The sequence below is a fragment of the Gymnoscopelus microlampas genome (genome assembly GCF_963454915.1).
Source record: "Gymnoscopelus microlampas genome assembly, chromosome: 11".
NCBI lineage: Eukaryota > Metazoa > Chordata > Actinopteri > Myctophiformes > Myctophidae > Gymnoscopelus > Gymnoscopelus microlampas.
The window spans coordinates 23,991,882-24,012,302 of record NC_139948.1 but is presented as its reverse complement, the minus strand read 5'-3'; the positions used below and the strand labels follow the sequence as shown (position 1 = coordinate 24,012,302).

The 20,421-nt window shown below is 46.3% G+C and overlaps 2 protein-coding genes across 2 annotated transcripts in view; one reads left to right on the top strand and one right to left on the bottom strand.

The window, feature by feature from the left end:
* Positions 1-13,516, top strand: part of slc2a6 (solute carrier family 2 member 6) — a 16,969-nt gene extending 3,453 nt beyond the window's left edge. Inside the window, exons 6-8 of the mRNA XM_084071808.1 lie at positions 11,873-12,048; positions 12,308-12,600; positions 13,118-13,516. Coding sequence (XP_083927934.1) covers positions 11,873-12,048; positions 12,308-12,600; positions 13,118-13,422 — 774 coding nt within the window. The 3' untranslated portion in view covers positions 13,423-13,516. The remainder of the gene's footprint in view (positions 1-11,872; positions 12,049-12,307; positions 12,601-13,117) is intronic.
* LOC311055717 (protein phosphatase PTC7 homolog) lies at positions 1,095-2,102 on the bottom strand (the record flags this gene model as incomplete). Its single annotated transcript, XM_084071987.1, has 1 exon — positions 1,095-2,102. The coding sequence occupies one exon, from the start codon at positions 2,100-2,102 to the stop codon at positions 1,095-1,097; it is 1,008 nt and encodes a 335-aa protein (XP_083928113.1).
* Positions 13,517-20,421: the final 6,905 nt, after the last annotated feature.

Here is a 20,421-nt window from a genome sequence, read left to right as displayed (position 1 = left end):
TTTCCCTGGTTGGACGTAGCGCGTGGAAGGAACACAACGTTATTCCAACCAGTTCCCCCAATCAATTAATTTATAATGTTATGTTGTTATGTCAGTGATTTATGTATGATGAGTTACTTGGTAAAGACAAAGTAACTACCATCCCATAGACCAAGGGTTCCCAAACTTTTCAGGCCGTGACCCCCCAAAATAATTATATTTGAACTGGGGACCCCCCACCCTGACAAACACTTGGAATTGTAGGAGTTGAGGCATTGCATTTAGTTCGGTTCCACAGATAAACAGTGAAAATAGCCAAACTAGATCGGCGATGTTTTATATATTATTAGGTAATATTCAACAATTTGGCCAATGTTTGACTATTTATTATAGATAGTTTGTTGGTTACTTTTGACGTAATAATGGTCTTATTATTAGTTTTGTCACGGACAGCCCTTGCCCTACAGGAACTTTGCATGGACACACTACACAGACGCTTCGAATAGCAATCACCATCAAGCCGGCTGGGAAGTGTGTAGCCTCGTTCCCAGCCTTACTCATCTGCGAAGAGAAAATCTGTCAGTACTTGTTCCTTTTATGCCCATATATGGAGACCCCTGATGTCATCATATATGTAGCTGACTGATTTGTTTGCAGCTGATGCCATGACGACACATTGAGGTTAGACAGCACACTCCATATTTGGGCGTAGCGGCATTGGGACCGCCTCATATGTTTATGGCTAGGTTATGGTTATGAGTCATAGTGACATGAGCATGACGACTGGCCGGTCAGTCCTCCCGTAAGCCAATGTTATACAGGATTTGATAATAGTTCTGTCTCTTAAAGGCATTCATCATTGCCTTCAGGAATCGTATGTATGTCCGAGGTGTCCCAGAGGCGATCATTTTCTTATTTCATATCCATAATAACCTCTCTGAGGCTACAGCTGTCTATGAGAGGGTCTCTATCTGTTACCTATCTATTAGATTACATAGGCAACTGATGTCTTAGATGACTGACGTAACAGGCTGGCCACATTAAGTCTTCATTACATACTGTATATACGCAAATTAGTCGGTGCAAGACCAGAGCTCGTTGGGCATCGGCATACACTATATGGGCATGTCGGTCGGATCAACCGCCGATCCAACCGACTCGACGCCAGGCACCACACTCCCTTGGATCCTCTGCGATGCGTTTGCAGAGTGAAGTCGATCGGTGTCTGTATATTCAGCCACAATGGACAGCAGCACCGTAATATCATCTGGTTTCCCTCCTCTCCAACTCAGGCCACGGGCATGGACTTTCTCGGCAAATGGGGACATGTAGTTGGGGTTATAGGCCAGGCCACGAGCCTGCTTTGCAATGCTCTGTGCAGTCTGCAAGATACTGTCATAGTTGGTGGTGTTGAGTTTCTTGAGCGCCTGCAGAATCATGTAATCTGGCATGTTGTCAAAGAGGCCATCGGTGGCAGTGAGGATCATGTCACCAAGGTGAACATCAAAGGAGGAGCTGTCAGCTGCTTCAGGGCTATCACCCCCCGGGGAAGCAATGGTCAGCTGAAAGGGAGTGTTGAAGCGGTGCTGTTGCGCGTTCGATCGGTGTACCACCTCTCCTCCTCGCACCACCAGGAATCCTGAGTCACCGAGGTTACAGGTGTGCAGTCGGTGACTCCCCCGATCTAGAACTACAATACAGGCTGTGCTGCTCCCCAGCAGGGGGACTTTGTTTAGTAGAAGCTCCTCGTAAGCAGAGGTGAGGATGCCCACTGGGTTAGTGGGTGTGAACTGGTCTTCCTTCACCAGTCCCTCACATGTCCTCATCAGAGTGGCAGAGAACTGGGAGGGGTCGACGCCGCGGTTACGCCAACCACCGACGCCATCTGCTACGCCCAAGACATCGGCGGATCTATTTTGTGCTATGAAATAGGCATCGTCCCCATAGCACATCTCTTTCTCCAAGATCCCCTCACGATAGTGCTTCCCGAACCCATAACTGGCTGTGATGAGGCTGTAGTAGTAACGACCATACGTTTGGCTGCAGTTCTGACCGTACGTTTGAGACAGTCCGCCCAGGACAGCTCTGGTGATCTGTCTGCCATAAGAGTGCACGGATAACATCCTGTTACTTTGGTCTTTGATGGATGGAGAATGTCCCGGGCATGACGTTAGACTGCATATATGAAGAATGCATGGGATCTCTGTGTGAACTGTCAGACCAATGTCAGTATGATGTCATATTGATGACATCAGGGATCTCCATTTATGGGAATAAAAGGGACACAGACAGTCGGATACAGAGATCTCCATATACAGTATGTGCATAAAAGGGACACAGACAGACAGATGGGTACAATGGGTACTCTGACAACGGATACAGCGGGTTTAGCGGGTATTGCATAACCGGAGGGGCATGCTTTCCCAACAGCCAATGGCCGTTGGAAAAGCATGCCCCTCCGGTAGACTAGGCCCTAGTCTATCTATCCTGTATTCAAATCGCATTGGTTGACGTTGGGTCGGCGGACTGCGGATGTCACAAATGTAACATGCACTGATATCAGACCATCACCATGTCACAAACATAACATGCCCATATATGGAGACTGGTGGACGGGTATTCTGACAACGGGTACAACGAACATGCATAACTGAAGGAGCATGCATCTCAACGGGCCTAGTATATATGTGTGGTCATCACAACATGACTCACTTAAAAAAAACATAAATGTGTTTTTTTAAGTCCATACTGATATTCATAGGGCTGCACATGTGTCATGTGTTTCGCTAGCCAATCACAGTCCTGAATTTGCAAAGTCAGCCAATCACATTACAGCTAGTGGTGATGACACTAGCTGTAATGTGATTGGCTGACTTTGCAAAAGTATAGATTTGCATTGACTGTGGAAGGGTTAGGGTTGTAGACTGCGTTGTAGACTATTGGCCAATCACGGTGCAGGATTGGTCAGTGTCCAAACCTCACTTATAGGGGGCGGTTACACCGCCCCAAAAAACACGCTACCCGATTATATTGAATATACTAGAAGCTCGGCCGAGCGTCTAGCCCTTCGGGTTGCCGAGGGTCTAGTCGGGGACCGGCCTACACAGGAACGATGTAAATAGGGAATGAATGCTCCACCCTTTAAATCAAACCCCATTATACCTGTTGTCATAGGACCCGTTTTGGCCATCTGTTTGCCTGTGTCCATTTATGCCCATCTGTGTGTGCATTTATGCCCATATATGGAGCTATCTGTGTCTGTGATATATGCACATCTCTGTATGTGTCTGGGTGTGTCCCTTTTATGCCCGTATATGGAGATCTCTGTGTCTGTCTGTGTCCATTTATGCCCATTATCCTAAAGGAGTTCGCTATAAACAATGTTGTCAGTAATGCCCTTGTCATTATCCACAATGAAAACTTTTACAGCGCTGGCTCTCTTTCCTCTAGAGAAGGCTGTGTAGAGTTGGCCATACACAGGTTTAGGCAAGTAGATGCCAACTCGTTCATTCTCTTGGCCCTGACCCTTATTGATTGTAACAGAGAATGCTAAGCGGATAGGGAACTGTCGTCTAATGAAGGTGAAGGGAAGCTCACCTCTGTCATAGTGAGGTATTCTTGGTAGGAAGATTGTTTCACCCCTGTTTGTGCCTACTGCAATCTCACACTCAATGACTCTGTCCATCATTTGCATTACCACCATTCTGGTGCCATTCTTGAGAGTGCGGTCAGGACCTGATTGCAGGTTTCTAAGCAGCTTGACTGGTGCGCCTACTTTCAATTTGAGGTTATGATCAGGGATTCAACATAACACTGGCATTGATGAATCTGGAGATCTCATCCCTGTCTTCAATATCGAGAGTGCCAACATCAACTCCTTTATGGACGTATTTGTACAGGTACTTGATGGTACGGAAGGAGCCAACAAATTCAACATTGATGTGGCATTTATATTTAAGTAGGACCCAAGCGTTGTAAGGAACGACCCACCTGCTGTCAAACAGAAAGTCATTCTTCTTATGGGTGTGACCGACAATGGGCCGTCTGTATTCTGGGTAGCCATGACCATCATGAGGCAGTCGTGTGTTGGCACAGAAGTTTTTAGGGAATTTCTTAGTACAGATACCATTGACCATGCAGGGGCTGTTAGGGTAGGCCGGGCCACAGGGTCCATGTAGCATGAATCGACACACCAGCTCATACAGCTCTGGCTCCTTTTGTTTGTCAGGTATGTCTGCTCTAATTATTTGATCAATGTCATCGACAGTCAAAATCTCATGTAGGAGTAGCAGTATGTGGGCATGTTTCAGTCCTCTCATCTGTCCTTCAATAGTGTGTATTCTAGCCTTCATCTTCCCAAAGACGCCGAGCTTTGTGTCGTGGAGGAGCTCATCCAAACTCCTTTTGAAATCTTTGTTAACAATGTCTGGTCTGTCAGTGGGCTGCTGTCCTGGAAAGATGTTACTCAGTACACCTTCACTCCTTGCGTTTGACGTCATGGTAATGAAGAGGTCAAACCTTCTATATCTGGCTGCTATGGCAAGGGCATCTTGAAAGCGCTTGAATTGGTATCTGGGGCTACCAGTGTGTGAGCCTGGAAGAATTATCTGTTGACCAATCCTGGTGGCCTCAGTCTGTCCTGGCTGTGCTTGCTGTGCAGTTAGGGCATCATCCAGACCTGAATACTGGTGGGCCCTGTACTTGTCTTGTTGTTCCCTACTCCTGTAGAATTTCATCCGGCAACTTTCAATTTTGGAGTATTGATCACAGAAGTATTCTTGAGTAAGTCTCCCTGACTTCAGAAGGGTGTTGAAATAATTAGTTCTTTGTTGTTCACTAGGCAAAGAAAACACACCTTTATGGACGTTTAAGGGTTTTATTGAATAGAATGAAATGGAATGGAATGGAATGGAATGGAATTAGATAATGTAATGTGGTGTAATGTGATATAGTAATGATGGAGGGGTGGAGGGTTCCGGGGGAGGGTCGCCGACCCTGGAGTCTTTGGGGAGGAGGTCGTTAGCGTAGTCGCACGGCACACGCGGACGGCCGGTGGCGTAGTCAGCAAGGCACAACGCGGACGGCCGATGGCGTAGTCAGCACGGCACACGTGGACTGAAACCCCCAGCAGGAACCTGAGAAGTGGGAGAGAGCGAGAGAGAGAAGGATGGAGAGGGAGAGACGGGGAGAGAGAGACAGGGAGGGTCGTAGAAGGAGAAAAGAGAGGAGTGGTAGAAGCACAACCTGTGGAGGTGAAAGGGGTGGTGGAGGGATGCTGAAAACGTTATGAGCTTGAGTACGGATGTACGAAAGCGAATAAGGGGTTTCTGGGTAGTTCTGACAGGGTATAAATAGCGCCAGTAGATTGGTGTGTGGGCGGAGTAAAGTTGTGTTTCTCCGCCTCCTGAACATCTGTTGTTCCAACGCCATTTCACTAGGCAAAGAAAACACACCTTTATGGACGTTTAAGGGTTTTATTGAATAGAATGAAATGGAATGGAATGGAATGGAATGGAATTAGATAATGTAATGTGGTGTAATGTGATATAGTAATGATGGAGGGGTGGAGGGTTCCGGGGGAGGGTCGCCGACCCTGGAGTCTTTGGGGAGGAGGTCGTTAGCGTAGTCGCACGGCACACGCGGACGGCCGGTGGCGTAGTCAGCAAGGCACAACGCGGACGGCCGATGGCGTAGTCAGCACGGCACACGTGGACTGAAACCCCCAAAGAGAGACAAAAGGGCAACTACTTGATCATGATACTGACCATGATAATGGCATGATACTGACGTGAAACTGACAATGATACTGACGGTATCATTGCGGAGAGTGCTGTGGGGCAAGAGCGCTGTGGGGCAAGAGCGCTGCGCAGAGCGCTATGGGGGCGAGAGAGCTGCGGAGCGCACTGTGGAAACTCCGAGGCGGGAGCCTGTTGGAGTGGAATGATACTGACATGATACGGACCATGATAATGACTATGGTACCAACATGACACTGACGTGATGTTGGACGCGATACTGATGTGATACTGACACGGATACTGACCATGATACTGACATGATACTGATACTGACCATGATACTGACCAAATACTGATATGATACTGACAATTATATTGACAATGATACTGACGGTATCATTGCGGAGAGCTCTGTGGGGCGAGAGCGTTGCGGAGCGCAATGGGGCGAGAGCGCTGCGGAGAGCGCTGCGGAGCGATGTGGGGCGAGAATGCTGCGGGAGCGAGGGCGCTGCAAGAGCGCTCTGTGGAGAGCGCTGTGGGTGCAAGATTGCTGCAAAGAGCGCTCTGGGTGCGAGGGCTCTGTGGAGAGCGCTGTGGGGGTGAGTGTTCTGTGGAGAGCGCTGTGGGGGTGAGTGTTCTGTGGAGAGCGCTGTGGGTGCAAGATTGCTGCAGAGAGCGCTGTGGGTGCGAGAGCTCTGTGGAGAGCGCTGTGGGGGTGAGTGTTCTGTGGAGAGCGCTGAGGGGGTGAGATCGCTGCAGAGAGCGCTGTGGGGGCGAGGGCGCTGTGGGAGCAAGGGCGCTGCGGGAGCAAGGGCGCTGCAAGAGCGCTGTGAGGCGAGCACTCTGTGGAGAGCGCTGTGGGTGCAAGATTGCTGCAGAGAGCGCTCTGGGTGCGAGGGCTCTGTGGAGAGCGCTGTGGGGGTGAGTGTTCTGTGGAGAGCGCTGTGGGGGTGAGTGTTCTGTGGAGAGCGCTGTGGGTGCAAGATTGCTGCAGAGAGCGCTGTGGGTGCGAGAGCTCTGTGGAGAGCGCTGTGGGGGTGAGTGTTCTGTGGAGAGCGCTGAGGGGGTGAGATCGCCGCAGAGAGCGCTGTGGGGGCGAGGGCGCTGTGGGAGCGAGAGCGCTGCAAGAGCGCTGTGGGGGTGAGTGTTCTGTGGAGAGCGCTGTGGGGGAAAGAGCGCTGCAGAGAGCGCTGTGGGGGCGAGAGCTCCGTGGAGAGCGCTCTGGGTGTGAGAGTTCTGTGGAGAGCACTGTGGGTGCGAGATCGCTGCAGAGAACGCTGTGGGGTGAGAGCTCTGAGGAGAGTGCTGTGGTTGCGAGATCGCTGCAGAGAGCGCTAGGGGCGAGGGCGCTGCAGGAAGCACTGTGGGGGCGAGGGCGCTGCAGAGGGCGCTGTGGGGCAAGAGCTCTGTGGGGAGCGCTGTGGGGGTGAGAGTTCTGTGGAGAACACTGGAGAGCACTGTGGGTGCGAGATCATCGCAAAGAAAGCTGTGGGGCGAGAGCTCTGTGGGGAGTGCTGTGGGTGCGAAGCGCTGCAGAGCGCTGTGGGGCGAGCGCACTGTGGAGGCGATAGTATGGAGGTAGCAGACTAAGGATTAGCCTGCTCTGTTTGACGGGCCCCAAAAAAACACAAATAGCTGGTCTAGACTGGGGAAGAAATTTGAAATTGACTGAGTGGCTAACTGATGAGAGAGACTGGGGTGTGGAGGAGTGGGAACGGAGGATGGAAGAAAGTAGCCGTCGTTACCGTGTGGCAGGGCTAGAGTGGGGGGGGAGAGTTGGGAAACAGTTCCACTGTTGGAGTGGAATGATACTGACGTGATACTGACCACGATGCGGACATGATAATTACTATGGTACTAAACATGACGCTGACATGATGTTGGACATGAACGCGATACTGACATGGTTACTGACCATGATACTGATACATGAAATGGGTGGGGGATAGAAGGGCAAGGCAAAGGAGTGGCAGGGAAGGATGGTGTAGCTCTGGAAGCAGTCACCAGCTAAGGCTGCTGGCCTGAAACGGCTTTAGGAATGTCAGGGAGGGGATGGAGGGATGGTGTAGTGCTGGAAGCCGAGTGGACAGATACTGGCTATGGCTTCAAGGCAGCCATGTCTGTGGCGGAAACAATGTTAGTAGGACCAAGCAGCCATGTCTGTGGAGGAAACGATGTTTGTAGCACCAAGCAGCCATGTCTGTGGAGGAAGCAATGTTAGTAGCACCAAACGGCCATGTCTGTGGAGGAAACGATGTTCGTAGCACCAAGCAGCCTTGTCTGTGGAAGAAACAAGTTAGTAGCACGAGGCAGCCATGTCTGTGGAGGATGCAATGTTAGTAGCACCAGGCATCCATGTCTGTGGCGGAAGCGGTGCAGTACAAACATTAGTTCGGTAGGAACGCTGTAGCGATAGCAGTAGCAGCTATAACCACAGGAGCAAAGGATGGCATGTATGGTAACTGCTAGCATGGGAGCATGGGTAAGAAAGCTAGCAAGGGAGCAAGAAGCTAGGCGGGGGGTACCTGGGGTGCGCTGGTGCGGCCACGGCAGTGCTTGGGTTTTGGGTGGTAGGAGAAATGGAAGGAGACTGAAATGGATGTAGGGATGGGTAGGGATGTGGGGGGAGGGGTTATTGAGAGGAGGACAGGACAGCAAGGAGGGTGGTAGAGAGGCGATGCCACCGCTGTTAGCGGCAGCGATGCTTGGCTGGGTGGCATGCCCTGGAGTGGAAAAGAAATTGAAAGCAGGCGTGGCCTGGGTTGTGCTGGTGCCAGGTGTGGCCACGGCAGCGCTAGGTATTTGAGAAAAAGTGACAGAGGAAGACTGAGGTGGATGTAGGGATGGGTGGGGGGGAGGGGGGGGATGAAAGTGCAGCCTGCGGTACGAGGGATGATAATGCTTGGGTTTTGGGTGGTAGGAGAAATGGAAGGAAACTGAAATGGATGTAGGGATGGGTGGGATGGGGTGTGGGGGGGGGGATGAAAGTGCAGCCTGCGGTACGAGGGATGATAAGATAGACAAGAAAAACATTAGGGGTGACATATATTACGGAATATATTACATATAGCATATATTACATGAATTAGGAACGCTGTAGCGATAGCAGTAGCAGCTATAACCACGAGAGCAAAGGATGGCATGTATGGTAACTGCTAGCATGGGAGCATGATGCTAGTATCGCGCATGAAAGGAGGGAGCAACAATGCTAATAGCAGTGGTGCAGTAGTATGCATAGTATGAATGCTAGCGTGATAGTATGAATGGGTAGTGATCGATGCATTTGTGGTGATAACATCCAATTGGTGGATGAATAAGCGATGGAAGGCTATGAGGGGAATAGGGGGAAGATTGGTTAATTATTGAAATATATCTAGATGGATGATTGGATTTACTGTATGACGCAGAGGAAACAAGTGTAAGCCTTTTAACACCATTATTTATGGCCTTAAATATTCATTTATTATTATGGGGGAAACAATGTTAGCAGAACCACGCAGCGATGTCTGTGGAGAAAAACAACTGGAGGAACAATGTTAGTAGCGCCAAGCAGCCATGTCTGTGTGGAGGAACAATGTGTGAAGTGAACAATGTTATAGCACCAAGCAGCAATGTCTGTGGAAGAAAAGAAACAATGTTAGTTCGGTAGGAACATTGTAATAATAGCGGTAGCAGCTAACAAAGGGGGCGATATTGGTAGTATGTGTGTGGATGCTAGTATGGGAGCATGATGCTAGCAAGCTCATGAATGGAGCGAGCAGCAGTGTTAGGAAGGAAACAATGTTAGTTCGGTAAGAACGTTGTAATGATAGCAGTAGCAGCTGTAGCCACGTGAGCAATGTTGGTAGCATGTATGGTAAGAAAGCTAGCGAGGGAGCATGAAGCTAGGCTACGGAAATAGCAAAAGTAAACATTTCTGAACAATGGGTGGGTGGCAGGCACAGGGTTAATGGTTGGAAATGTATTGGAGGAGTAGTAGTTGGAAAAGAAAATATGCAGGCTGGTGGAGGCGGTGTTATTCTGGGCAGGCGCGGCCCGGCTATCCCTGAAGCCTCCCGGAGCAGCGGGTGACGTCGTCCGGAGTCGCCGCGGTAGTTTGTGACGCTTGACGTCATTGGACCGCGACTGGCGCGACGAAGGCCCCGGTGTTGTTGTTGTGCCGGCTGTTGTAGTTAGCGTTGTGGCTGTAGCTGGTAGCTACTAGCTAACAGCTGGATGAGCCATGGTGGCACGGGCCGGGGGAGCTGCGAGGCAAGCGTTTCGGGGATTGTTGCGTTCCAGCGTTGCTGGCCGTCGGGGACGCCGAAGCTGCTCAGTGGTTGGTGGTGGCCTCCTTGCGGTTCGGCCCCGCTCCCGTTCCCAAGGAGTCGGGCGATGTTGTGTGGATGCGTGGGACCGACCTGAATGATGTCGCCGTTTGGCTGGAAGGTGGGATGATGGTAGACCGGCGTGGAAGTTGAGGTGTCTGGAGAAGCAGGATACGGAGGTGCTGGGAGAAATGGGACGGCGGGACTGGGACTGGCTGGAAGAGGTAAGGTGCTCTAGATGCTCCTGCTGCTGAAAACGTTATGAGCTTGAGTACGGATGTACGAAAGCGAATAAGGGGTTTCTGGGTAGTTCTGACAGGGTATAAATAGCGCCAGTAGATTGGTGTGTGGGCGGAGTAAAGTTGTGTTTCTCCGCCTCCTGAACATCTGTTGTTCCAACGCCATTAGATGGAATCTGAAGAACTCCTGAAGAGTGACTGCCTCTGGCTGAATTTGCATTAACCTTGAGGATGGGATTGTCGATGCTGAAGCCAGCATCTCCATATGGCAAGATCAAGGGATAGGCAGCTGGGTCATACATAGGGTGGAGTGAATTGATATGTGTAGTTTGTCTGTGATTAGGTGCATCAGCTGGAGTTCTTTACAGAACAATGTCTCGAGGTTGTGTCTGGTCTCCTGGTGCAAAAATAACAACGTCAGGGACATCAGGAACACTGTCTCCTCCTCCGTCTGCTCCTCCTGTCTGGCCAGCAGATGTTGACTGTCCCATCTGATCCCCTGTCATAGTTTTATGCCCATATATGGAGATCTCTGTATCTGGTTGTCTGTGTCCCTTTATGCCCATAATGGAGATCTCTGTATCTGTCTGTGCCTTCGACTGTGTTGCAGACACAGTGCCGTTCTTTTTTCCTGCTCCAGTTTTTGTATATAAAGAAGGACTTGAGTCGATGTCTTGAAGGCCTGCTCCTGCAATTCCTTCCGGCTTTCCATGAACTTGCACTGATAATTTAGAAGTACCAAGTTGTTACGAATTATTTCTCCTTCACCGGGGTTTAGCTTTGGTAGCTTTTCTGGAGTACTCATTTTTTTGAGAGCTGCTTATAGACTATATGCAGAGGTCTGTCAAGAGTGCTGGACTTAGCTTAGAAGCCGGCTTATATACTTTCATCTGACACGTATGCCACGTGATGTCAGAGCCCTTTATGGTGTGATGTCACAATGAGTCAGCGCTTGCGCGAGAAGTGATTGGCAGGTGAGATTGACCACCCGGAAGTAAATTTGGAGCAGACACTTTATGACACTTTATGATTATTTTAAAATGAGGCACATGTGAAGGTTGTAAATTAAGTAGAATTACTTATAATATACTTTTGCATGAGTGATTTTTGTAGCAAGTTGGGAGGGAAATGGAGCAGTGCTTTGGCCGTGAGTTGTTCCTTAGTGGTTGAGGTTCCAAAGGCGCACGGCTCTCTGATTGTATTGTTGGGATTCAATGAATCGAAAATGTAATCGATATCTCCGTATATGGAGATCCATATATGACACAGCTTTGATTTGTAATGGATACATCTTAAATACATTTTCAGTTAAGCACCATTCATTCGTAAGGTTAAAAATCACACCCTGTGTGAAGGTAGCGGCGCCTTTGATACATTTTATCATCGATATGCGTTTATAATGTGTTTATAGCCATGTGTCACGTGAAACTTGACCAATCACTTTGTTGATGGGTCTGACCAATCAGAACGTTGACGGTGAACACGGACAAAGTCAGGTATAGAGCAGGATCCGCTCTATACATAAAGGTATAGAGCGGCTAACATACCTGTACACCCTCTAGTCTGGTATTTGTGGGTTAGTGTACATGTCTTCTGTCTGCCTGTACAGCACAGCATCAACACGCAGGGCAGAGTCACATGGTCTGAGCTGGCCACACCCATCTACTACAAACCAATCATCATCGCAGTGGTGATGCGTTTCCTGCAGCAGATGACAGGCATCACCCCGGTCCTGGTTTACCTACAGCCCATCTTCTCTAAGAGCAAGGTGGCCCTGGAGCCCAAGTAGGACAACTCTGTCTGTCTGTCTGTCTGTCTGTCTGTCTGTCTGTCTGTCTGTCTGTCTGTCTGTCTGTCTGTCTGTCTGTCTGTCTGTCTGTCTGTGTCACACACACACACACACACACACACACACACACACACACACACACACACACACACACACACACACACACACACACACACACTGTATAGATAAGTGAGTTTATCGGGTGCTTGGTCTGGAAGGTCACAAGACTGAACAAGCTTTGTTGTTTACCCTCAGGTTTGATGCTGTCATTGTAGGGGCGGTCCGACTCCTCTCCGTCGTCGTGGCAGCCAGCTTGATGGACAAAGTTGGACGCAAAGCTCTTTTGTACACCTCAAGCCTGCTGATGTTCCTGTCCAGTCTGACTCTGACCATGTACTCCCACACCATACCATGTCCTCCATCCCCTACACCTCACAACCTCACCGGGTTCACTCTGGACCACAGTTCCCACAATGCACTGGGCATCACTTCAGACCCCAGTGCACCAAGCCTCATTCCACTCATCAGCACCATGGTGTTTATATTTGGTGAGTAGTTCAAAGTTTGTGATGACACTCCATGTTTTAGCTAACAGATCTTATATGTAACACCAGTGGTGGAAAAAGTACTCACATTTTTTACTTAAGTAAAAGTATCAATACTGCAATGTAGAAATCATTAGAACTCAAGTAAAAAGTCCGGAATTCAGAATTTACTTGAGTAAAAGTAAAAAGTACAACATTTGCCTCTGAGATATAGTGGAGTAGAAGTAAAAGTATTGGAAATTGAAAATACTCAAGTAAAAATACCTCAAAATTGTACTTGTGGTGACGCTCTATGTTTTAGCTAACATATCTTATATGTAACACAAACTATTACAACTTTGGTAAGATAGTTGTTCTCAATGTGGGGTCCGGAGACAAAAATAGCAGCTCTACAAGCTCAACATTTTTTACAAGACAAATCTTATGGGGGTCCCTGGAAACAAAATATTTTCACATGAAAACGTTTAAGAACCACTGTATTAACTAAGAGAAACATCTGTTTCCATGCTGTGTCTCCTAGGTTATGCCCTGGGCTGGGGGCCAATCACGTGGCTGCTGATGTCAGAGGTGTTACCACTGGTCGCCAGGGGCGTGGCCTCGGGTCTGTGTGTGATGGTGAGCTGGCTCACGGCCTTCATGCTCACACACGCCTTCACACACCTGCTGCACAGCTACGGCCTGTACGTTCCCTACCTGGCCTTCACTGTTGTGTGTGTGTTCTGTCTGCTCTTCACTGCCATCTGCGTCCCAGAGACACGCGGCCGCTCCCTGGAGGAGATAGAAAATTACTTTAGGACAGGACGCAGTTTCACCATCATCCAGTAGGCGGCAGCATAGAGCAGTGGTTCTCAAACGTTTCAAGGACCCTGAGTTCTGTATGGATTATGCCACACACCACCAAAACTCTCGGCGTCTCGGCGCATCAGACATTTAAGGGTCCACTTGGTTTAATTATTCAGCTGGGGGCCCCCTGGAACCCCCCCCCCGACCCCCCGGACCCCAGTTTGATTCACCCTCAGTTCATTCAGCAGAATTCTATAAGCAGGTCTCGGTCACTGGCTTTGATGCTAAATGAGATGTGAAAAAAGATAAAACACCCAAATACTGAATGTTTCTGTACTACTTTACTCCCCTTTCACTGATTAATAATAATGATATTTAACAGTTTATATTGTAGTGCAGTTATATTGTAGTTTACACTGAAGCACATTTCCGCATTTATACAAAGCTTCATCATCATGATTCAGGCTGGATGATGGATGGAGATCAATCAATCAATCAAGTTTTATTTATGTAGCACATTTCAAAGTGAAAAAAAAACAAAATATTAAAAGAGAGGAGATGGATGATGGATGACAGGTGATGGAAGATCATGTATGGGTGGATGGATGGATGTGTGTGTGGATGGTGGGCAATTCCATACTGCTTTCTCAGATAGGGTGTGACCTATAGTCTAGGTCCTAGGAGTGTCTAGGTTCTAGACACTCCTAGTATCGAGATCCAGTACAGTTGTGTGTGTGTGTACGTGCGCACATGCGTGTGTGTGTGTGTATATGTGTGTGTGTGTGTGTGTGTGTGTGTGTGTGTGTGTGTGTGTGTGTGTGTGTGTGTGTGTGTGTGTGTGTGTGTGTGTGTGTGTGTGTGTGTGTGTGTGCACGTGCGTGCGTGCGTGTCTGTGTGTCTGTGTGCCACACCCCGCATACAATCTAAAGAGGTACTGTACAGTGACAATCTGTGCATACGTACTGTCACAACAGAACATAATTATCCTGATGTCATAATGGCTCTGAGTATTATCGCAGGAATCTTCAAGGAGTTGGCTCGTCAAGACATAATTGCTTATGTATACAAAGCAATGAAACGGGACACGTTTTATGACTAATTATAATGTAACATTATGGCTGTGAAATTACGAGAGGAATCGCCAGCATGTCAGAAAACACCATGTTCTTTGGCCTTGCATCTAATATTCCAAAAATAAATCTATCTCCTCTACATAAGTTCTTAACAATTTGTTTTATTATTTACATTGTTCCTTTGCCTCCTTTTCCTGCCTTATACTCTTGGCATAGGCCTACTGCCTACTGCATATTGAAATGTTCAAAAAGAAAACAAAAGGGCAACACATCTGAATGAAATATGTACATCACCATCAATAAAGTAAAAATTGCCTTATTTCTGGGATGCACTGTTCTGAGAATGACTTTGTCTGGACGTTCCCAATGTCAAGCTTACGTAAGAGTCATCACCTGTCCCGTTGGTGTGAAGGATGGGTATTTTGATTGACAAGCGGTGTACTGCTAAGTTAGAATAGGGAATGTGTATGGGCTAGGTAATGTACAGCCTGTGTCACGTGTATTAAGGGTTGTTGGATTTAGTAAAACCTCGTTTTGATATCGTCGCTGTCGTGAACACCTCAATATGCCCAAAACCTTTCCTTTTCATTCATTTTTTTAACCAATTAAAATAGGGAAAATAGCCGTTCTGCAAGCTCACAACGCCCATTATGAGCTTGTAGATCGGCTACTTTCACTACTTTTGTGCGACACTCTTGTATGATGAAGTACAGTATTAATTTACAACAAAACAAAAAGTTGAAATATGAAGAAACAAGGTTTCTGCCTGACAGCAACGATATACATTCTTTATAATTTGAACACTGTGGATATAGGAGTGATAAATTAACAGAAACTACACCATTGCAACTGCTACAAACATCTTACACTTTTTTTTTACCTTGAATTAAGTCACAGGGAGCCATTTGTCAAGACCTCAGACAGGATGCCTTGCCTGAAGTAATGTTGCCTACTGCAGCATACAAACGTTATGGTCATAAAACACACATGTACTACAGGAAGACGTGACTGATTATCCATAGGCAACTCCTCAGGCCGTGTGTGCGAGCGTGTGTGCGTGTGTGCGTGTGTGCGTGTGTGCGTGTGTGCGTGTGTGCGTGTGTGTGTGTGTGTGTGTGTGTGTGTGTGTGTGTGAGTGTGAAAGTAGGTAGCTGATATATAGCACTTTTACCTTAGCGCTAGGTATACTCTTGGTTGCTTGTTTTTGCAGGAAATGCACTTAAGACTTCTGGTGATTAGTAGTTTCGTTCCCTACCTATGTTGAATGCACTTATTGTATGTCGCTTTGGATAAAAGCGTCTGCTAAATGACTGTAATGTAATGTAATGTAATGTGTGTGTGTGTGTGTGTGTGTGTGTGTGTGTGTGTGTGTGTGTGTGTGTGTGTGTGTGTGTGTGTGTGTGTGTGTGTGTGTGTGTGTGTGTGTGTGTGTGTGTGTGTGTGGAATGCTGTCTAGTCAAGGTACATCTATGGTAATTACCACCCACCTGGATTCCTGTTTGTTAAGTCATTTGACAAGTGATAAGGCCCGTCTAATAAAATTAACTTGATCTACAACATAAACAGACGCACAGTGTGAAGTATAACAGTTTAAATCTAAAACTGAAATTGACATGGCTATGAAGTGTATACTGTACACTGATATGATGTATTCTATGAAGTGTATACGGTACACTGATATGATGTATTCTATGAAGTGTATACGGTACACTGATATGATTTATACTGAATGCTGAATTTAAGCAGACTTCCGAAAACGCACCAATTATGTATCCTTTTTTTGGTGTTATTTTTAGTTACATGGAACAGTGCCACGATGCTAGCTTGTACATCTGCTATTTTTGAGGGGGTCCTGGCACAAAACCTTTTCAGATATATTAGCTTTAGTAATAAAAATCATTTAGAAAAAAACTTTACTTATATAGCACCTTTCAAAATGGTGTTACCAAGTGCTTTACACATGAGGCATGGTACACAAAAACAAGAAGCAACAAGAGACATTTCAACAATCAACATGATAGACTGAAATGAATGGGAGTTAGCACTAAAATCTATATGGCACAAACTAATCTATAAAAGTGCTTTTTCAGCAGGGAATTAAAGGAGGAGTTGGATTCAACTAAAGTGTGTATGATGTGGTCGAATTTTTGTGCATTCTGCACTAATTGAAGACGATGAATAGATTATTTTGTGAGGCAGGTATAGTATAGCATAGTCATCATCATATCTTAGTTTTTATTTAGTTTTCGTCAGTGAAAAAAGGCAGTCGCCGAAAAACTTTCGTCATAGTTTTAGTACCCTGTATACTAGAAACCATTTGCTTGCCTGATGATTACAACAAGCATCATGATCAGGGTGTGTAATGCTATCATTTATTCAAACATAAAACCAAGGCCCAAATAGTAATGATTTTAAGGCTATACATTAGATTAGATTACACCTTATTTGTTCCAGAGGGATACGCCTTCACAGCCTGCTCAACATGAAACACACAAGAAACATTAGCATACAGCACAATATACATTGTTCATATTATGCAATGTTTATAACCTGTTCTTTCTCTTACATCAAAGGAAGAGGTGAGAACGCTGTGACCTCTGAACCCTGTGACAGACAGACAGACAGACAGACAGACAGACAGACAGACAGACAGACAGACAGACAGACAGACAGATAGACAGACAGACAGACAGACAGACAGACAGACAGACAGACAGACAGACAGATAGAAGCACATTGAGTTTACATGTAAGGCAATTAGCTATAAATAGATTTGCCATTGCCATTGTTAATATTGTCTGATTAGATAGACGTGTAACTGATTTTAGAGAGATAAATATACTGTATTAATGAAGAGGAAATAAGACATCCCACCCTTCGTTACCCAAACACACACACACACACACACACACACACACACACACACACACACACACACACACACGCACACACGCACACACGCACACACGCACCTCACAGGCTTGGTGCAGAATGATTGTTCTGGGCTCTGGAATGTTGTTAATCAGGCCTGGCGAAACACACTCATAAGCAGGCGCACTCACGCACGCACGCACGCACGCACACACACACACACACACACACACACACACACACACACACACACACACACACACACACACACTACCTCCACCCTGTTGACATCACAGCCACAGCCAGTACCCTAGAAAGTAATGTCACACACACCTTGTTACGTAAAGCACCATACGTGTGTCTGCTGGCGAGAGGAGTTTTGTGGGTGGGGGACAGAGAGGACAGAAGATGACACAGTATCTGTCTCTCTCTGTAATGGCTTTGATTGGAACACAAACACTCATTTGGGTAATTTTCCTCAATTTGTACACTGTCAGTGTCATTTAAATGAACACTCTCAGGATTGTATGCTATTAAAGGCATTGTTTCAAAGCTACCCCAAAGGGCCAAGTTGAAGTCGTTTAAGGGTAAGAATGCATTCGACTATGCATCCACAACACAGTATACTCAACAGCCCTGAAAGTTTTAACTTCCTCGTTCAAGTTTAATGACCTAAATGCATGGCTCCTTGAACATTCAATTTTGACTTTAATAGCTAAAGTCGTTCTCCGGCTGGCCTCCCCCCAGGGTAGTAAACGGCTCTCTCCCTGTGAGTGACATCCTCCATGTGCCGTACCCCGGCCCCTCACCTCCTGTTATATAATGAATTTAAACTGTATGTTTTAGTCCAGTTGTTGAATGTTTAATGGACCACAACAAAAACAAGCCTTTGTTAAGGGTGAGCTTTCTTCTGATCGATCCAAGGTTGCAGATCATTTTTATGTATAGGGGCAGAGCCATCTAGAAGAGGGTCTGTCAGTCCAACCCGATCTCCAAAAATTTAGTATACATTGCACGGAGTGGTCATTCCATGCATAGACAACTGGAAAACCCGAAAATCTGTGTATGATTTATATTTTTTTGACATATTTAACTTTTTTTTAATTATTTTATCAATATCAAAATCAGGCTGAAACCTTGTCAAAATATGGAGACAACTGACAGTGCTGATGTCATTGATGACTGACTCATAGACTGTACACATAAAGTCTATACCATTAATAGACTTCTTTCTGGTTTTACATCTGTAGCTTACTGAAGGTTTAAGGTAGCCAGGAAATCTAGGGATGGAATGTATAATGGGAAATCTATGTTTCAATACTATGCACAAATGGGTGTGGTGGAGGACTCATTGGCCATTCTATGGTTTCTCAGGACAGGGTCTTAAAACTGCTGAAAGATCTTAAAAGTGCAGTAAGTGATTCACTGTATTTATTTTTGTTATACATCATTCCTATGCTACAGTATTTGTCTCTCCAGCTCTTTAGTAAATAGAAAATGCATTTTCAAGTCACAATACCAATTTTATCAAATCAAGAGAGAACTGGATACAGGATAAACAAGTGAAACTGGAAGTGATGACACAACGAAACATTTTGAAGTTGATAAATGGGTACTCTTTCCTGATTGGATGAAATTGGCAACCCATCTGAAAATGAGTTTTCTTATTATTAAAGAGCTGGAGAGACGGGAGACCCCTGTTACTGAACAGCAATGATTACTATCTGAATATGAAGCTTAAACCTTTTGTTTTCACTTAGGCTACGCCACCTTTTAATATTCTAAAAGAAACTGGTCTGGATAGACTGGATAGAATGCCTGCCAGTTTCTGAAGGATGCTGCTGAACATTTATTGTACCATATCTCATGTTTTTAAAGATACATATATATTTTTGGGGGTCTTTTTCTGCTAGGAAAGTTGTCTGACAGGAAATGGGGAGAGAGATAGGGGGTGACACACAGCAAAGGGCGTTGGGATCGGGAGTCGAACCCGCAACACGCTGGATTACCAGCGTATGTGGTATGCGCCTGGACCGCTAGGCCAGCGAGCGCCCCTATATATCATGTTTTTAATCAAAAAAAAAACTTTAGGGTCATTCCTTTATATAAAAAGGGAGCAAATTGGAACAGCGGAATTACTGACTGGTTGCCATTTCATGAGTCATATCAAATGTCTTAAATACCTGATGTGTGTGTCACAGACATTTTTTCATCTCTACTTCCTACTTCCTCTATCCGCCATCTTCTAGAAAATACACAACCAAATTAATGGACTTGGTCATATTTGACTGATATGTGTTAATTAAGTGATATTAACAGCACTTTATCTGAATCTATATAGATTAACTGTGGCATAGAGTGGAATAGATAAGAGAAGATGCACCTAATTGATCACTGTGGGGAACTTCAGGTGAAACAACCTCCAGATAAAATCAAGTATGTAGGTGTGTATGTGTGATAGAATGTGTGGTATGCTTGTAGGTTGGTGAGCTTAATGAAGTGGCCACATCTGTATTCTTCCTGGAAAGAGGACCACAATGGAAATAAATTATATCGTAACTTTATTGCGTTATCCTCAAAGATTTTTATGAATATGTATTTGTGTATGACCCCCCTCACCCCCTCTTTTTCTAATGTCAAATAATTAATATAAAAAATCACACCCTGTGTGAAGGTAGCGGCGCCTTTGATACATTTTGTCATCGATATGTGTTTATAATGTGTTTATAGCCATGTGTCACGTGAAGCTTGACCAATCACTTTGTTGACGCACCTGACCAATCAGACCGTTGACGTACACGGACAAAGTCAGGTATAGAGCGGCTGGCGCCGCTCTATACATAGTATAGAGCGGTCCTGCTCTATACCTGGCTTTTCCGTCAACGTTCTGATTGGTCAGGTCTGTCAACGTTCTGATTGGTCAGGCCCGCCAAGGTTCTGATTGGTCAGGTCCGTCAACGTTCTGATTGGTCAGGCCCGTCGAGGTGATTTTTAGCTCTATACCTGACTTTGTCCGTGTTCACCGTCAACGTTCTGACCAATCAGAACGTTGACGGACCTGACCAATCAGAACCGTGGCGAGCCTGACCAATCAGAA